The sequence below is a fragment of the Cricetulus griseus genome (assembly GCF_003668045.3).
Source record: "Cricetulus griseus strain 17A/GY chromosome 1 unlocalized genomic scaffold, alternate assembly CriGri-PICRH-1.0 chr1_1, whole genome shotgun sequence".
Taxonomy (NCBI): Eukaryota; Metazoa; Chordata; class Mammalia; order Rodentia; family Cricetidae; genus Cricetulus; species Cricetulus griseus.
The window spans coordinates 51,133,738-51,153,219 of NW_023276807.1; the positions used below are offsets into that span (position 1 = coordinate 51,133,738).

General features: G+C 44.8%; 1 protein-coding gene across 4 annotated transcripts in view; it reads right to left on the reverse strand.

Moving 5' to 3' along the window:
• The window catches only part of Gsr (glutathione-disulfide reductase), a 45,978-nt gene that overhangs the window by 26,143 nt on the left and 353 nt on the right, over positions 1–19,482 (reverse strand). For 3 of the 4 annotated variants that reach the window (XM_027391278.2, XM_027391276.2, XM_027391277.2), the window contains exons 2-3: positions 19,181–19,393; positions 979–1,005 (exon numbers count right to left, since the gene is read on the reverse strand). Coding sequence is in view for 1 of the 4 variants with exons in the window: in XM_027391275.1 (XP_027247076.1) it covers positions 979–1,005; positions 8,745–8,978 (261 nt within the window). In the remaining 3 variants the exon portion in view is untranslated. Of the gene's footprint in view, positions 1–978; positions 1,006–8,744; positions 8,979–19,180; positions 19,394–19,482 lie in introns of those variants that run through there. The other variant, XM_027391275.1, reaches the window with a different exon arrangement.

Here is a 19,482-nt window from a genome sequence, read left to right on the forward strand (position 1 = left end):
TAGCTGCCAATCTACCCGTTTAAGGACTTATGTGACCAGACACTTTAACAGAGGCCACATGTATCTCTGGAATACAGCTCATACTCTCGAGGCTGTTTATGCCAAGTGAGCCTCAAAGTACAGTTCAAACTGGCATCCAGAACTCTAGGCAACAGACAACAGCTATTAACCATTTTATCTGTCAGATTAATGCATATGGAGGATTTACCAATGCCACGAATTAATTACATTAATAAGCATCACTTTACCCTCGGTCATCCTGCGGTATTACACTTATTTACTTCCATGTCACATGATGCACCACACAGGTACACTAAACACCCTCTGGAGAGGACCTCTTTGTCAACTGCTACAGGCTTTTTGGCTCAGACCTATTTAGCATGGCAGTGGCAAATTAGGCCCAGCCTCTAGTTCCGGGCTATTGCTCTTTCCCTCTACCCTTCTGACAAGAGTTATTTTAGGCTGTTGTGCTAATTAAGAGGCAATTACCAGGGTGCAGAGGAGCCTGTCTTTAATCCCAGCACTATGGAGGCAGAGGCAGAAGGATCTCTGCAGGTCTGTGGCCTCCATCAGATTGGCCTGTAGGTTAAGTCTGTGGGGCATTTTCTTGATTAATGATTGTGGTGGTTTGAAAGAAAATGGCCCCCAAAGGGAGTGGCACTATTGGGAGGAGTGGCCTTTTTGGAGGAAGTGTGTCATTGTAGAGGCGGACTTTGAGGTCTCATATATGCTCAAGCCATAGCAGTGTCACAATTCAATTCCTGTTACCTTTAGATAAAAATGTAGAATTTCCCAGCACCATGTTTGCATGTGGTGGAAGGGAGGAAGGGAGGGAGGGAAAAGAAACACATGCTACACCTCCTTCCCACCCCACCTCTAATTCCCTAATAATTGTTATGTTTGGTACACCCTTATTCTGATCATGCTTTATTAAACATGAACAAGGAATATTTCGGGAAGGAGAAATTAAACATTTACCTTTTTGGGGACACATCCGACATTCACCTAGGGAAAAATTTTTTAAAAGGCACAGGTTAAAAATGGCCAATCCAAGTCATGCAAACATCTGTAAGAATGAATGCCAATGATCACAGAGTCACCCCCGAGACCAGACACAACTGGTAATAGTCACAATGATCCTACAGTTACTTCCTTTTCCTAACACAATCATGTTGTGTTCCTCGTGTGACAGAACATTTTTATCCATTTTTCTCAAGGGGGGGGCAGTGGAAAGACAAAGGGCAATAGGTCCATTTAAGCAAGGAGTTTAGGCAATCTCTGTGAACTCAGATGGCTGAGTACACACTAGGCCAGGCCATAGTGGCACATGCCTTTGATCCCAGCACTTGGGAGGCAGGTAGATCTCTGGGAGTTCGAGTCTAGCCTGATCTACAAAGCGAGTTCCAAGACAGCTAGACTACACAGAGAAAGAAACCCTGTCTCAAATGAATAAATAAGAAAGAGAGAGAGATTAAGGAGAGGGAGAGAGAGGGAAAAGAAACACATTCTACACCTCCTTCCCACCCCACCTCTAATTCCCTAGTAGCCTCTGAAACACTATAATGCTCTGAACCACTTGGACCCATTTTGGTTTTACTACTCACCTAAGTCTGAAGCAACTTTGAGCATAGTTGGTTTAAAACTTTGTGGGCAGGATAATGATGCATGATGTTACCCTGGGAGGCACTGACAGAACTAACATGCTTTCCAGGGCAGCCTGGGCTACATGAAATCCTAAATTTAACAAATGAAAAAGTCTAGAATATATGCTTCTGTTCAGGGTCAAGATGGTCAAACCTACACTACTGACTGCTAAGGTCTACCTGGTTTATTTTAAAGAAGTTTCTGCCCCCCAACCCCCTTTTTAAAACTTGGACCTATTCATTCATTTCAGAATTCATGAAGCATCCACTTACCAGGCACTGTGCAAGGTAACGCCCTATGTGGATCTAATCCCAGAGCTTGTGTGTGTGTGTGTGTGGGGGGGTGTCTCCCAAGCTCTAAACTTATCTAAGGTGTCCACGCAATCAATCAAAAGAAAAAATGGGGAGGGTGATAGAAAACTGCAACCTTCCTGGGCCAGAGAATCTGCACTGCAGTGTCCCTGTGTATACTTTAGAGCCTGGATACATAAAAGAGGGCGGAGATCCTGAAATAGCTCTTGTCCTATTTTGGCAGTTCTGGAGAACAGGCTTCCAGAGGTATTTGCTGGTTTTGGAAACCAAGCCCTACCCCTCTCAGCATGACAGCAGATACCTCATTGACTTGGAAAGAATAAAGTACAGCCAAGGATCATCAGACCTGGAGAGACCAGGGCTAAGGAGCTCTGTACACACAGCTGCACATGGTCCTTTCTCCTGCTGGTCTTCCCCTTCTCTAGCTGACATACACACATTAGGTCTGGGAGCAGGACCCGAGCCAACCAGACACTTTGGTGCCTGGTACACCTGCAATACTAGCAAATGGAAATGGCAGTAGTAGGATCAGGAGACAAAGGCCAGCAGCATCAGCTACATCATGAGTCCGAGGCAAGCCTGGGCTACATGTGAGTCTGTCTCAAAAAAGAAGAATTTTAACGTAAAAGTATGGCTGGAGAGATGGCTCAGAAGTTAAGAGCATATACTGCTCTTCCAGAGGACCCCGGTCTGATTCTCAGCTTGCAGGCCAGGTGGCTCACAACTACTTGTAATTTTGTGGTTCCCAGGGGCATCTGACACCTCTGATCTCTGTGGGCACCTCCATGAATTCACACACACACATTTAAAGGCTGGAGATGGCTCAGTAGTTCTGAGCCCTGGCTGCTCTTCCAGAGGTTCAATTCCCAGCACCCACATGGCATTTCACAACTGCTTATAACTCTGATTCCAGGGATCTGAGACCCTCACACCAATGCACATAAAAATTAAGTTAAATTAATAATAAAAATGTAAAATCCAGACGACTCATTTTTTAGTCCCCTCCCACCTACAGGGACCTGGGGGTTTTTTTGGGGGGGGGCGCGGTGGTTTTCGAAACAGGGTTTCTCTGAAGGTTTGGAGACTGTCCTGGAACTCTTTTTGTAGACCAGGCTGGCCTTGAACTCACAGAGATCCACCTGCCTCTGCCTCCCAAGTGCTGAGATTAAAGGCGTGTACCACCAACTGGGGGGGGGGGGAATGACTGTTTTTTTACTTCTGAACAAGCTGCTTGTTTGCCCTTCAAAAACATTTTTTTTAAATAAAAATATAGAGCCGGTGGTGGTAGTGTGGGCCTTTAATCCCAGTACTTGGGAGGCAGAGGCAGGTGGATCTCTGTGAGTTCGGGGTCAGCCTGGTCTACAGAGCAAGTTCCAGGACAGGCTCCAAAGCTACTGAGAAACCCTGTCTCAAAAAAAAAAAAAAAAAAAAGCCCAATAAATAAGTAAATAAATAAAAATATATAGTAATATCACAGTAAGACAGCCAATCAACAAGGCAAATGGCCAAAGTTAAGTATTACTTGTTACCAACTCCAACCATTTCCCCACTTTACAACCACTTTTTTATTGTCTCATTTATGGAGCTCTAAATCCACAAAGCAAATGACGGCAATTTTCTGTCTTTAAGGAGAACCTATTGGAACCAAAGGAAATGAACTTCCTTTACACTGGGCTGTTTAGAAAGCCACATTGAGAAATCAAAGTGCATGCTGTTGACAATAATCGAGATTATGATCTGAATATTGCTAAGTCATTGTTTGCTGACTAGATGAGCCATAATCTACTGGGCAGTCCTTTCCCAGACCTGCCCTGTGGGTTTCTCTGCAGCACTGTGCAGCCCAGTTCACAGTAACTTTGCCAGTCAGTCAACCCTTAGCGTCCCCTTCCTGGCAAGATGTACCGACCCCCACAAGAACTGGGTTCCTCCTAGTCCCAGACAGAGTTGGTGCAAGCATTGGAGTGTGAGCTCCCTCGGGGCAAAGGAGCGCATTTCTCTTCCAAGGTCTGAGTGGGGAGAGGACCACCACCTTGGGATGTGTGACCAGGAGAAACACTGGTTTGTGATTTTGAGAGGCTTTGGAAGTGAACTCAAAGATCATCTCTAATGTGTTTCTTCTGGCCTCAGGGATAACTCCAGTGCACTGGGCAGTAAGGGATTATCTTTAATTCTAGGGGTAAAGATTCTGGGGGAAAAGGATACAACTTCTTTTGGTTCTCTCCCATCCCCCACCTGCAGCTGGTTTTTGTTTTTAAACTGATCCAACACCCTACAACCACATTTGGTTTTTGTTTGTTTGCTCGCCTTTGGAAAATTCAGGAGGAACTCTAGTGGACCCATGCTATTGGTTCGATGAATGTTTTTCTCTGTGGCTCAGCTTAGCAGCAGTTCTGATCCCTACAGTTTTCAGTTGAATACAGGGCAAGGTTGTCTCCTAGCTGGCTTCTTACCACATCTCTCACCATCAAAGCCTTAAAAAAACAGATTCTATTTGGGAAAAAAAAAGTGAGCCCTGAATGGAAAAAAAATGCCTATCATTCCAGCACTTGGGAGGCTAAGGCAAAAGGATGGCAAATTTGAGGCCAGCCTGGACTACAAAGTAAGACCCTGTCTCAACAACAACAACAACGGGGCCGAGCTGCCACCAACGGTCTCATATGAGTCTGTGGCCTGACTGCAGCTGGAGTCTGTTGATGTCTGTGGCCTGTGTTACCAAGAGCCCTGTGGATTTTTGTTGTCTGGGCCTCAGCCAGAGGCCATATGATCTAAGGGGCTTGAGCTGCCACCTGAGGCTGTGATGACATCTCGGCTGGGGCTGAGGGCCATGTCTGGATCCCTGGTCCTACTGCAGCCGGGGTCTGTGTTGATTTCTATGACCCGAGTTACCACCAAAAAGCCATGCAGGTGTCTGTAATCTGGAATGCTGCCTTAAGCCACTTGATGGCAGAGGGTGGTGCTGAGCTGGCCCCACCCCTAGCTGGTAGTAGGGGAGTCTCAGTGAGGGTCCAGAATTGATGATGTAGCAGAAGCCACAGGCCTTGAACCAGACCAGCGACTCATTGCAGCGAACATTTGCAAGCAAAGCTGTTTGGGCAAAATCATATCCTTTGTGACACAATGCAACTCTCAAGGCCATTTGAATATGTGATGGAGGCTTGGGAGAGAAAGAGGATTGAAGTGTCACACATGGCTGAGACTGGTATAAGGAAATGCTGTGGTCAATAGGAGCAGGGGGGGGTCTTAATGTTATTTTGTGTTTTAAATTTTATTTTATTATTTTAAATTTGTATTTATTTCATTTTATTTAGTATTTGGTCTTTCGAAACAGGTTTTCTCTATGTAGCCCTGAGTGTCCTGGAACTGTAGACCAGGCTCATAGAGATCCCCAGCCTCTGCCTCCAGAGTACTGGAATTAAGGGCGTGCTCCACCACCACCTAGCATTTAATTTTAATTTTTAAACTTTCCTTAATTTAAAATTTAAATTTCTTATATTTTGCAGGGGGGAGGCTACAAGGGTGGAGGGCAGACATGGAAAGACTGGGAAATGAATGGGAACAGGGAACAAGATGTGAAATTCCCAAAGGATCAATTTTTTAAATTATGTTTAAAAAATAAATCTTTTTAAAAACCAAAAGCAAACAAACAACCTATAGTCATACAGGACTGATGAATCTCCAAAGATTCCAATGATCCCAAACATTCACATTCAAAAAAAGTTAAGCCAAAAAGCAAGAAAAAAACAAAAACAACAATAAAAAGTCCATCACCACCAGCTCCCATAACATATTTTTCCCAGTTAAGAGCATGGGCCACTCTTGCTGAAGACCAAATGATGGTTCCCAGCATCCAGGTTGGACAGTTCATAACTGCCAGTAATTCTAGCTCTGTGGGGAATCTAGCCTCTGTGGGCACATGTACATACCATCCCTCAATACACACATACATATCTACAAAATAAAAATGAAGTTTTGTAACAGATTTTTATGTATTTAAGTGTTTGCCGGCAAATAGGGATGTGTAGCATGCGTGTGCCCAGTGCCTGAGGAGGTTAAAAGAAGGCACTGGATCCCCTGGAATTGGAATTAAAGACAGTTGTGAGCTACTATGTAGGTACTGGGAACTGAACCCCAGACATCTACAAGAGCAGCCAGTGGCATTTCTACAGGTTCCTCAAACAAATCTTTATAAAAAAGCACCTGAGGCCAGGTGGTAGTGGTACATTCCTTTAATCCCAGCACTGGAGGCAGAGGCAGGTGGATCTCTGTGAGTTTGAGGCCAGTATGGTCTACAGAGTGAGTTCCAGGACAGGCTCTAAAACCATACGGAGAAATCCTGTCTTGAAAAACCAATAAATAAATAAATAAATAAATAAATAAATAAATAAATAAATGGGGCTGGAGAAATGGCTTAATAGCGGTTAAGAGCACTGGCTGTTCTTCCAGAGAACTGGTTCAATTCCTGGGTTCAATTCCCAACACCCACATGGCAGCTCTTAACTGCCTGTAACTACAAGCTCCAGGGGATTCAACACCTCACACAGTCACGAATGCAGACAAAGCACCAATGCACATAAAATAAATAAAATCTTTTTTTAAAAAAGCACCTGATACATAGATTTACGATAATATTCAGTGAACAAATGGCTAAAAATAAAACAAGTAGAAATGAAATATAATCCTACCACCTGGATGTAACACAGCTGGTGGAAGACTTAATTAACTGCCCTGTGTACAGGGAAAGGGCTTGTTACAAAGCTCAGGCTGGCCTTGAATTCAGCAATCTTCAGCCTTCTGAGTGCCACAGGAAGATGTGAGAATTAACACTTCTCTGAATTACTTAACTTTAGATAGTCATTACCTGCAACAACAAGACACACCAGTACTGGGCTGAAGAGATGGCTCAGCGGTTCAAAGCACTGGCCGCTCTTGCAAAGGACCTGGTTGGAATCCCAGCACCCACATGGCAGCTAAGAACTATCTGCAACCCCAGTTTCAGGGGATCCAATGACATCTTCTCTGGCTTCTATAGGTACCAGGCATATGTGTGGTGCACATGTACGCATGGAAGCACTCAACAAACAAATTAACATTATACAACACCACCACCAAAAAACCAGACCAATCCCACTTGGTGGTTGGCTGTATTTGGTCTCATCATTTTGCAAGTTCCTTGAAGAAAGGAACCTCTGTAGAAAAACCCTTGTATCTACCCTCTTCCTTCTGTCTTATTCAATCTAAGAACCCAAGACATGAATAAAAGCCTCTGTTTCCCTACACATGCTTAAGTTCCCTATTGCAATTCTAGACAGACCACATAACGGCACTCCTTGGGCAAATCTAAACCCATACCTGACCTTTGGTTACATTTTCTGATACTGGCTGCAGCCCTACCCTGTTTTGTAATTCAAAGCCAAAAGCTACTTTGAGGAGATCCCCAAAGTTATGGCACTAGAACTGCACCGGATGTTCCAGAGACATCAATGCTTACAGGGAAAAGGAAGCAGTTGCACAAGGATGAACTGGGCAAGGTCAAGTGTACCACAGGCAGCAAATACTGTCATTTTGAGCTGTCCTTTGCTTGCTGTGGAAGCAGTTTGTGTCTTCACCTTCTTAATGGGAACCTAAACCCACCAGTCCCTTATTTTATCAATGCCTGTAGAACCAAAGATGACAGTAGATATCACAAATCCTTGGTGATATGAACAAGGAAGGAGGAAAACAAAAGCCTTGAGTGTACAGGTGAGAAAGAGCAGAACTCCCACCACTTGTCGAGGGCAGAGGGCAGAGGGCAGGTTCTGCACATGTCAATCATTAACAGTGACTTTCCCTCTCTCTTAACGCCCCCTCCTTCCAACAGTGGCTTGAACCTGCTCACAGCTATTCATCGCTAGCTTCATTCATTTCACCAATAGCTATTGAGCAACGCATCTTAAGGTAACAAGCAGTACACAAATATTAGGAACCCATCCCTGCCCCTAAGGTTCCCAGTTTAGTATAATTTAAACGTCAGTCTTCAAAAGCATCGAGAGAACCTATTCTCAATCTCTGGTGACTCTTAGGTTCAGCATTTTTAGTCACCAACAAGAACTCTGCCTACATCTTGTGATAGGAAAGGTCACAATAATGTGGGTACAAGGCTACTTTAAAAATATGAAGTTTTTCAGTTTACCTCTCTCCTCTCTCTGTAATTTGAAAACCTGTCCCCAGACAATGCAAAACAAACAGCATAAAGTTGTGAGAAATTCCTTAAGATTTCTCTAAGGTAGCCTGTCGTCCTCAGCGTTGGCTGCAGCTCAGATCCACTGCGAGTTTCTGAACTTGCTAAGAACACACACGCTGCTCCTCCAGTCACAGTCGGGATCCTCGGATGCGCGGGAACACCCGCAGCAGAACTTCAACTCTCCAGGGGGTTCCGATGCGCAGCCAAAGTTGAGCACTACTGTTAGCCATCACTCGGCCCTTAAAATATAAACCATCAGGTCCCCATTCCTCAACGCCAAAGCCCTCCCCTTCACCGCTCCCCAAGCCACTGGCAGTTTCCCAGAGGCAGTTTCATGTTTCCCTGGCTCCGGCGCCAAATGCAATATTCCCCGTATGGAAATCCATGCGGAGCAGCAGAGCTGGGCTTAAGTGTTTAGCATTGCACCTGTGCTGCGTGGCGGGCTCGCTCGTTTTATTCTCTTTCCCGCCATCTCCCGGGGGACTTGGCGTGAGGAAGCACCCGGGACGCGCGCACAGAGGCCGGGAGCAAGCGCGTTGCCGACGCGGCCCGAGGGCCCCGATACTCACGCAAGTGCCACCCAGCTTGTGACTCTCCACCACCGCGGCCCTAGCGCCGAGTTCCGCCGCCCGCCGCGCGCTGGCCAGCCCTCCCGAGCCGCCGCCGATCACCAGGTAGTCGAAGGAAACGGCGGCCGGGGTCTGCACCTCGTCGGTACTCGCCATGGCGCAGGTGAGCGCGCGCACCACCCGCCGCAGGCTCGGGGCCGCGCCCACACTCAGTGCCCGGGGCAACAGCGCCATGCGCAGAAGTGCGCGCGGGGAGAGGGCGCAGCGTCGGCGTGACTAAGCACCCGCGGCGGGCCGGGCGGAGGGCCGCTGTCCCCACCCCTCGATCAGTACCCGCCCCGCGGCGCGTGGATCGCGACCAAGCCGGCGAACGTTTTGTTTTTCCCCGGGTTTCCCGGGACCTGCTCCTGCACTGCGGAGCCCTGTTAGGCCTTGACTCACGTTTAGAGTCTCTGGGGGCAGGAGGCAGGAATTTAAAGATTTTAAAACGCATTTTTGCCTCTTTAAGATGATTTTCGGGCACTTGTACTTTTTAGAAGGCTGGGATAATGAGCTGAATGGCAGAAATGATTTTTGTGATCCATGGATGAAGCTTAAGACAAAGGCCAAGTTGTGGGGGAGACTGAGATGGAGCTGCTAACTAAACCGGCTAAGATCCCAGGCAGTTTTTGGGAACAGTGTACAGGTCACATGAGCATAAGGCTGGGAGCCCACAGCAAAGAAAAGAGTAACACAGGGCTTCTAGGCCTCGCATACCAATCAGAATGCACCGAATTAGAATGTTATATAGCTTTTTTTTTTTTCCTGCTTCGAAAGTAATATGACTTGGGAGTTGGAGGTAGGAGGGACCTGGGTTCAAGGCCAAGGAAAAAGGAAGATTTTTCCTTCTAGTATAGTACCCTGTAATAAATGTAGACAGAGTAACAGCGAGAAAACATTGTCAAGGTCACAGTGAAATTGGCTCTGTTCGGAACCATCAATGATTATTAAAACCACTGGGTTAAAGTTTGATGGGGATAAAGTTATATAAACAGATGGAGTTATAGATACATATAAATACACCCCCACACACTGATTCCTTCTTGATCTAACATGGAAAGGGCACTATTTCTGAAGGCAATACCTTGTCCCAAAGATCAAGATTACATACTAAGTAATGAGAAAGGTGCCATTGTGAGGCAATAACAAGTATTCAATTTCGCTTACATAATCATCTTGCTGTTTAGAAACCCAGGTGCTGGAGAGATGGTTCAGTACTTAAAAGAGTACTGGCTGCTCCTCCAGAGGAGCAGAGTTCGACTCCCAGCTCCCACATGTCAGCTCACAACTACAAAGGAATTCCACAACAGTCAGGGCTACATAATAGAGCGATCCTGCCTCAAAAACTAATCAAAGAGAGAAAGAGAAAGACGGACAGACAGGAGAGACTGGATTTACACCCCAGAAAATATATCCAGAGGAATTAAGAGATTGAGTGATGATGTTGGCACAGGCCTTTAATCCCAGCGCTCTGAAGGCAGAGTCAGGCAGATCTCTGTTTGAGGCCAGCATGGTTTATAGAGTGAGTTCCAGGACAGCTAGGGCTACACAGAGAAACTGTTGTCTTGAAGAAAAATAAAGAGCAGATATAGTGGCAAACTCTTGTCATACCAGCTCTTTGGAGGATGACAAATTTGAGGCAACCTATGCCACATAACAAGACCCTGTTTCAAAATGTGATGAAATGGAATACTTTTCATCTCAAAGGATGGTGGAATAAGAACATTCCTCCCAGCTGAAAAGTCAAGTAGTGTCCAGGTGTACATCACATGCCTCACAAGGCAGAAGCAGGAGGATCGCTAAGAGTTTGAGGGCGGCCCTGTCTCAAAAAAAGGGAAGAAAGGGGCTGGACATATGGCTTATTGGTTAAGAACATTAGCTGCAGCCGAGCAGTGGTGGTACATGCCTTTAGTCCCAGCACTCGTGAGGCAGAGGCAGGCAGATCTCTGTGAGTTCCAGGCCACCCTGGTCTACAGAGAGTTCCAGGATAGCCAGGGCCACACAGAGAAACCCTGTCTCAAAAAACCAAAACAACAAAACCCCAAACCCCAAAACCAGACAAACAAAAAACTCATTGGCTCATTGGCTGCTCTTCTCAGCACCTACACAGCAGCTCACAACTAACTGGTGCCCTCTCTGGCCTCTGTTAGCTGTGCATATATATGCAAAACATCCATACACAGAAGAGAAAAATAGAATAAAAAGAGGAAGAAAGTCAAAGAACATGATTTGCACACTCTGCTACAACCATTTCTCTCTCTCTCTCTCTCTCTCTCTCTCTCTCTCTCTCTCTCTCTCTCGTTTTGCTTTTTCAAGACAGGGTTTCTCTGTAGGTTTCAAGACTGTCCTGAAACTCTCTTTGAAGACCAGGCTGGCTGGAACTCATAGATGGGCCTGCCTCTGCCTCCCGAGTGCTGGGATTAAAGGCATGTACCAGCACCGCCCAGCCATTTCTCCTCTTTTAGATTTATTTGTATGAGTTTGGTTGTTTTGCCTGTATGAGGTAGGTGCATTATATACATGCCTGGTACCCATGGAGATAAGAAGAGCGCATCAGATCTTCTGGAACTGGAGTGACAGATGATTGTGAACTGCCATGTGGGTGCTGGGAATTGAACCCAGGTCCTCTTGAAGAGCAGCCAGTGCTCTTAAACAATACCCATCTCTGTAGTCCCACCTTTTTTTTTTTTTTCCCTAAAAAGATCTTTTTAAAGTCAGGGTCTCACTATGTAGCTCTGGCTCTCCTGGAGCTTGCTATGTGGACCACACTTCCCTCAGATTCATAGAGAGCCACTGCCTCCCATGTGCTGAGATTAAAGGTGTGTGCCACCACACCCTGGACTTTTCATACTTTTTAAAACTAGCACACAAAATAACAGGTTTCCCTATAGTACGCCCATAGATGCTTTGTTATGGTTGATTTAACCATTTTTCCTTCTTGGCAAACCTAAAGTGGTATTTGTTAATCCCATTATCTGTCACTTGTAGACTTTCTAATCTTTAAAATTAATTTATTCCTTATATTTTTGGTTGTGAGCCTAGCCCTCAAAGGCTGAGCCATCCCTCCAGCCCTATATTTCTCCTTTCTTTCTTTCTTTCTTTCTTTCTTTCTTTCTTTCTTTCTTTCTTTCTTTTTTCTGAGACAGGGTTTCCTCTGTGTAGCTTTGGAGACTGTCCTAGCACTCACTCTGTAGACCAAGCTGGCCTCAAACTCACAGAGATCTGCCTGCCTCTGCCTCCCAAGTGCTGGGATCAAAGGTGTGTGCCACCAATGCCGGGCTTACATTTATTTCTCTTATATTTTTGGTTTTGAGTCTAGACTTTAATGGCTGAGGTATCCCTCCAGCCCTTACATTTATTTCTTATGGTGTGTGTGTGTGTGTGTGTGTGTGTGTGTGTGTGTGTGTGTATGTATGTACATGTGCAAGTACAATGTTTGCAGTTTGTTTTCTGCTTCTACCATGCGGGTTCCAGGGGTAAGTATAGGTCATCAGGCTTGGTAATGTGCACCTTTACCCAAATGTACTTTTAGCTATTTCCTCAACCCAGATCTTTCCTAATGATTACTTTTTCTTTCTATGTGTTTCCTTTAACACATTTTTAGAGCATATAGATATTATTTTATGTTGGGTATTTTTATTATTTAAAATAAGAATAGAAATATTGAACAAAACTTCCTTCCCTCCCCTTCCCCCACTAAAATCTTTCACATTAAAGGTTCCACACCTTTAATCCCAGCACTTGGAGGGCAAAGGCAGGTAGATCTCTATGAATTTGAGGCCATGAGTTCCAGGCCAGCTAATGCTACACAGTGAGACCTTCTCTCAACCATAAAAGGTTGGGAGATGACTTGGTGGCTAAGAGAACCCTACTTCAATTCCCAGAATTCACATCAGGAAGCTCACAACAGCCTATAACTCTAGCACTAGGAGGTCTGACAGCTCCAACCTCCTGGAGTACCCACACTTATGTGCACACCTCAATACAAAGACACACACATATGAACACACACCTATGATTTAACATAAAGTTAAGATGCCACGAAATGGTGGCAAATACCTTTAATGCCAGCAGTCAGAGGTAGAGACAGGTGGATCTCTTGTGAGTTCGAGGTCAGCCTGGTCTACAGAGCTAGTTCCAAAGACAGCTGGAGCTAAACAGAAAAACCCTGTCTCGAAAAACAAGACAATAAAAAATTAAAAAGTGAAATTAAGACCTGACTGGGCTACAGAAAAAGTTCAAGGCAGGCCTAAGCAACTTTGCTGTGTCCAGCATGGCTCCATGGATGGACCGGACTGGGGAGGTGAGTGTAGGAGGAAAAGACACACACACACACAGAAAAGCTGGGAACTGGGTGGATTGGTCTCTCTGATAAAAGAAGCCCCAGCATCCAGAAGCACAGTATGTTTATTATACAGAGAGGCAGGACTACTGTATACAGCTGAACAAGGGATGAAGTTATTATAGACATATAAACAAGGAGGAAGGGTTTATGGTAATCAGTTGTTTCAAGCAGAGAGGTTGAAGCTAATCTCAGCAGGACCAGTCTGAGTAGAAGAGCAATCTTCAGGTCATAAATACTGGGATGAGGAAGCTATGGTGGACATTTCCTGTACACACTGTCAACATCCACATATGGATCCAAAAAGAAGGCTTTGCCATTTTCAATGGGTCTGAGGATAGGGTACTTGACATGGCTGTGCCCATATCAACAGCACACAGTCATTCTTGTCTTCACTCATTCAGGACTTTATCCATTCCTCCCACAACTTAGTGAGACTATTACAAAATTTAAAAAGGGTAGGAGAGATAGCTCAGTGGTAGACTTTTTTTCTAGTATTCATGAGGCCCTCCCTACACCACACACACACACACACACACACACACACACAGGAGAACATGATAAAGACTCTTATGACATTTTTGTTGCTACATTCTTATGAGGTCAAAATGGAAGAACAAAGAGTGGAGGGAGAGACTAGGGCTATAGTTAATCTTGGCTGTCAACTTGATTGGATTTGCTATGACTAAGAGACATGGATCTTTGAGGGTGTCTCCAGGAAGGATTAACTGGATGAAGACTCTCCCTCTTAATGGGAAGTGCCTTCTGGAGGGGTTCAGAGGTGAAGGGCTCTGGGGGAAAGTGCTGCTGCTTGCTTGTATGCCTTTGCTTGCAGCTCGTGAGTGCATCCACTGCTGCTACAGACTGGACTGCCCAGGCATCCAGTCTTGTGGACTGAGTAGCTACCTGGCTCTGAGACTCTTCAGTATGCAGACACAATGTTTGACTATGTAGCCTGTACTGTGTAAACAGACCTAACAACCACCTTTTATCAGTTCCATTCCTGTATGGCATGCTGACTATCACAGTCACACTCCTTTCTGTCTCTTTTGTAACAGTGTTAGTCTCTTTTCTGTAGGCAGTGCACTTACAGTCTAACCAATGCAGAAAGCCTACCTCTACGTACTGTCATATTGGATTAGGTTCCTACAGAGGAGTTACAAAAGGACATGAACCCTTAAACCATCACAATGACTGAATGTGGATTACCAAAAAAGTATCAAAATAGCATAAAGAGAATACAACTTTGAAGAAAAAATGGCCACAGCAGCTTGTTAGTTTTTTTTTTAACCTCTGTATTTTTTTTTTTTTTGATATTTTGCCTGTATGAATGTCTGTACACTTATGTGCAGTGCCTGCAGAGGTTAGAAGAGGGCATCAGATCCCCTGGGAGTAGAGTTAGAGCTTGTGAGCTGCCACGTGGGCGCTGGAAATTAAACCACATCCTCTGGAAGAGCAGCCGGTGCTATTAACCACTGACCCATCTTTCCAGTCCCACAACATCTTTTTAAAGTATTAAAGTTCTAAGAATTAAAAAGCAAACAAAAGCTATCAGTTTTCTCAAGACTATGGTGACAACTACTAAATATAATTAGATGTAAAACACCCAATGTTAAAAATGGAGGCCATAGACAAACATGGTGGCACTCACCTGCAATCCTAACACTAAAAAGACTGAGGCATAGCCAGGCGTGGGTGGCGCACGCCTTTAATCCCAGCACTCAGGAGGCAGAGACAGGCGGATCTCTGTGAGTTCGAGACCAGCCTGGTCTACAAGAGCTAGTTCCAGGACAGCTTCCAAAGCCACAGAGAAACCCTGTCTCGAAACACAAAAAAATAAAAAAATAAAAAAATAAAAAAAAGACCGAGGCAAGGTCACAAGTTCAGTCATCTTGAGTGACATTGTATCACCCTGCCCAAAAATAAATAAAAGTAGGCTATATTTTATATGGCTATATTGCTGAGGTTTGAATGTGTCCCACCAAAACCTCATGGTTTGAATGTGCCCCCTCCCCCAAATCAATCCCCAATTCAACTGTGTTAAAAGGTGTCACCAGGCCTGGTCGTGGTGGTGCACCCCTTTAATTCCAGTACTCCAGAGGCAGAGGCAGGTGAGTTCTTACTCTGTGAGTTCGAGGCCAGCCTGGTCTACAGAGTAAGTTCCAAGACAGCTAGAGCTGTTACATACAGAAAACCTGTCTTGAAACCCCCACCCCATCCCCCCAAAAATAGCCTGATGAGTATAATTGTTTTTCTTTGTAACAGCTCTGGCTCTGCCTCCGCCTCCTGAATGCTGGTATTAAAGGCATGCACCACCACTGCCCAGCTATTCATCAGGCTCTTAAATGTGCTCATGGTCTTCAGTTTTTTATTGCCTTTGAATGTGTGTATGTGCACACCTATGGGTGAATGTGTGGGAATAGGACATTTGTGCGTTGGTTTTCTCCTTCTCCATGTGTTCTGGGACTCATACTGAGGTCATCAGGCTTGGCAGCAAGCATGTCTTTACTGGCTGAGCCATAAAGGTTGGGCCATCTCATCCACCTTGGTCTTCAGTTGAGAGCTCTGTTTCTACCTTTGCTGACAATATACCTGAGCTCTTTTCTGTGGGTCAAGAGGAGAAGACTTGCAGAGTAGAAGGTTTGTGGGTTTTAATGCATCCTAAATGAACTTTCAACCAGTTCTACATTTTAGCTTCCCCTTAACCTATCCTTACTTACAATCCCTTGGTATTTTGGAGATTTTGCATCTTCATCATATAATGAGTAGAATTTACCTATTCTTTTCCATTCCCTTCTTCCCCTTTCTTCTCTCTTGTTCCCCCACTCCTTTTTGTGGACTTTGTAGAAGAAAAAATTAGTAGAGTCATTTTATCTACTCCTTGTAGAAGGAAAAAAATGTAGAGTTAATATATTAGTAAACATCAGAATGTGTTAGTTGTTTGTTGGAGGTACAATCAAACAGTGACTGTTTTATATAATTTATAGAGTTGTTTTTCTGAATGAGTTTTATAGCCCTTCAATGACTTTGGTCACAAGACAGTCCTGGCACACCTGGAGTGTTCTGCACTATTGAGTACTGCAACAGCGTATAATGACTAAAGTTGTAAGGGTGTGATGTTTTCCTTCAGAAAATATATAGATTAGATCAGGGGCTTTGGTATTTTACCTGAAAAAGCCACCTTTATGTAACAATCAAAATATGTTTCTGCTTGGCTGTTCAAGGTTCAGTTCATAGAGGCTGAACCTCCCTACTGCCACAGACCCTGAACTACATTCTGGAGTGACCTTTCTCTGATCATCCCACTAACGCAGAACACCCATCAGGGCTTGGTCTATTTTGTTACTGTGTTAGACTATAAGCAAACATTGATTCATGTTTGTCTATCCAATCTTACCCAGAAATCAGCTTTTTTTTTTTCCCCCTTTAAAAAGTGAGAACTAGGGCCAGTGAAATGGCTCCATGGAAAGAACCGATGCCTACAGGTTAGTCTCTGACTTTGTGTCCCAGCTACACAAACAATGTTAGTAATTAACAGAAAGAAAGTCAAACATGGTAGCTAATGATGTTTTCCTATCGGTTTAGCAGTTGCACATGAATCTACTAATTTTAATTACCATCTGTAGCCCCATGGTCCCCTGTAGTCAGTGCCCTGCTGGCCAAATGATCTTGCAGTCCTGCAGGTACTGGTCAGGCCTTGGCTGTGATATGTAGGTTTAAGCTAAGTCTCTATCATTCTATTTACTAACAAAGACTCTGTGGGGGTGAAAACCTGCTAAATCAGAGAAGCTGAGACACAACTAGTTAACATTGCCTTTTGGTCAGAGACCCAGCAAGGGATTAATCTCTTCACTTGTCCCAAACCAAAGAAACTCCAAGTCCCAACCTACTCCTTTCTGTGCATCTCTCTATCCATATTCCTGGCTCCACAGGTCTCTCTATGGCTAATTCCTGTCAACCAGTTACTGGCTTTGCCCCTGAACCAAGTTTGATTTAATTAACAAAATTGAAAACTCAGGGTTCACAGTGTGATCAAATATTACACTGTAATATCAACACAGGCTAATTCTTATAATTCCAGTACTTGAGAGGCTAACACAGGAGGGTTGACATGAGTTTGAGGCCAACTTGGACCATAAAATGGTTCCAAGTCAGCTTCCAGTGTAAAACTCTGTTTTTTTTTAAAAAAAAAAAAAAAAAAAAAAGTAAAGCCGGGTGGTGGGAGGCACATGCCTTTAATCCCAGCAGAGGCAGGTGGATCTTTGTGAGTTCGAGGTCAGACTGGTCTACAGAGTGTTTTCCAGGACAACCAGAGCTACACAGAGAAACCCTATCTCAAAAATAAATAAATAAATAAATGAATTTCCCCCATCCAAAAAAAAAAAAAAAAAAAATCTAGTATGTGTGCATGTGGAAGTCAGAGAACAACTTTTGAGTATTGTTTCTCTCCCTTCCACTGTGGGTTCTGGACTGAATTCAGATGTTAGCCATTGAGCTATCTTGCCAGACTGGAAAGTTGTACTTTATAGTCCAAGATAAGGCACAATGGTGTCATAAATAAATTGAATTTGTAACACAGGAAGTTAAGAAGGGAAAAACAAAAAGGGGGGGGATTGCATAGCAAAATGAAGCTGGTAAGAACTGAAAGAATTCCCTTTCTGTCTTCATATAGAATCAACACAGGCAACAGTGCGAGCATATGAATGAATCAGCACAGTTGTTCAATTGGTGCATCCTGTTTTTAGACCCCGGGAAAACTCAGGTATCCGGGGTCCCAGGCCACGACCTCGGTCACCCCAATCACCAGGTGGATTTGAGAGCTTGCTGCAAACTGCATGAGGCTTTATTGTAATTTAACGAGCTAACCCCATGTTAGCTCGGGTCTTTCACCCACCTGCCATGGTGGATGGCTCGCAAAACACAGCTCGAACCGCTGCAGAGAGAAATTTTGTAGGGCAGAGTAAGGGGAGGGTCTAGGGGTACGCACAGGCTCATGATTGGTGTGCCTCCAGGCTTGGAGGGCTTGCCCTGTGTTGATTGGCCAACTGGTTGTTATGGCCCATAGGCCCTCCCAGGGTGGTTGCTATGCTCTGTGTGTCATTGCTGTGCGCTTGTCCGTAAAGTACACCTAGGGTCGTAAAGCATAGTGCCACCAGCTAACACTGATCTTTTTGATTTAGATCTTGTTTTCTTGGTGTTCTCCATCTCCTCTGGCTCTTACTCTCTTTCTGCCTCCTCTTCCTTTGTGGTTCCCTGATTTCTGAGGGGAGGGATTTGATGGAGACATACCCTTTTAGGACTCACTCTCCTTTGTACACTTTCTTCTCTCTCTCCCTCCCTCTCTCATTCCTATATTTTGAGACAGGATTTCTCTGTGAATCCCTGGCTGTCCTGGAACTCAATCTGTAGAACAGGCTGGCCTCCAACTCAGAGATCCACCTGCCTCGGCCTCCCCAGTGCTGGGATTAAAGGTGGGCACCACCACTCAGCTCTCTGTATACTTACATTTAACTTTAAACCTCAGCAATATTTTAGCCACCAGAGCACCTTTGCATTGTTTCATAAACTTGAATCCTGTCTCTTAAATTTATTCATTTCATTCTTTTGGACAATGTCTCAACATGTCTGCCATTTGGCTTAGGACAATGTAGACCAAGTTGGCCTCAAACTCGGAGATCTACCTGCCACTGCCTCCCTAGTGCTGGGGTTATAGGCATACCCGGTCCAAATTACTAACCATCACAAGTGAGGCATTATTTCCTCCGGAAACATTTAAACTCTGCAGAACGTGATTCTGTAGCTCTGTACGCACACATTCCTGTCATGGCACCGGACATCATATAGTCTCTGTACCGGGCATCTATCCCAGAGCTGAGTAAGTCCAGGGCAAATTCAGTAACTTACATATACTTGGATCTCTGAGCTCTAGAGAACCAGGCAAACTGTGGGACATAATATAAATGTTACTTGAGCTAAATTGAAGAGTGACTTCAAGTTTTGAGGTTTTCAGATTTTCAAAGCCGGATATTCTGTCAGTGGGGAGTCCCCTCCATACCTGAGCTGCCAAGTCGCCAGAGGTGAGTCATGGAGTGACCATGAAGTCACAGAACCGTGAGGCCAAGGTTAAGTCATAACAGTAACACGCCACGCGTAGGCAAACTGACAGGGAGAGCAACAAGGGGGAAGCAGGTCTAGAGTATCTTCAGGCGGGTGTGGGGCAGGAGCAGGCACTCGGTAGCGGGCCCCACTTTTAAGCTTCCCGCAGGACCTGTAAGGGTGAGAAAATGCTTAGTAACTAGTAAGCTAGGAACCAAAAGCCCAGTCACCCCCAAGTGCCACAAGGCCACCGGGCCTCAC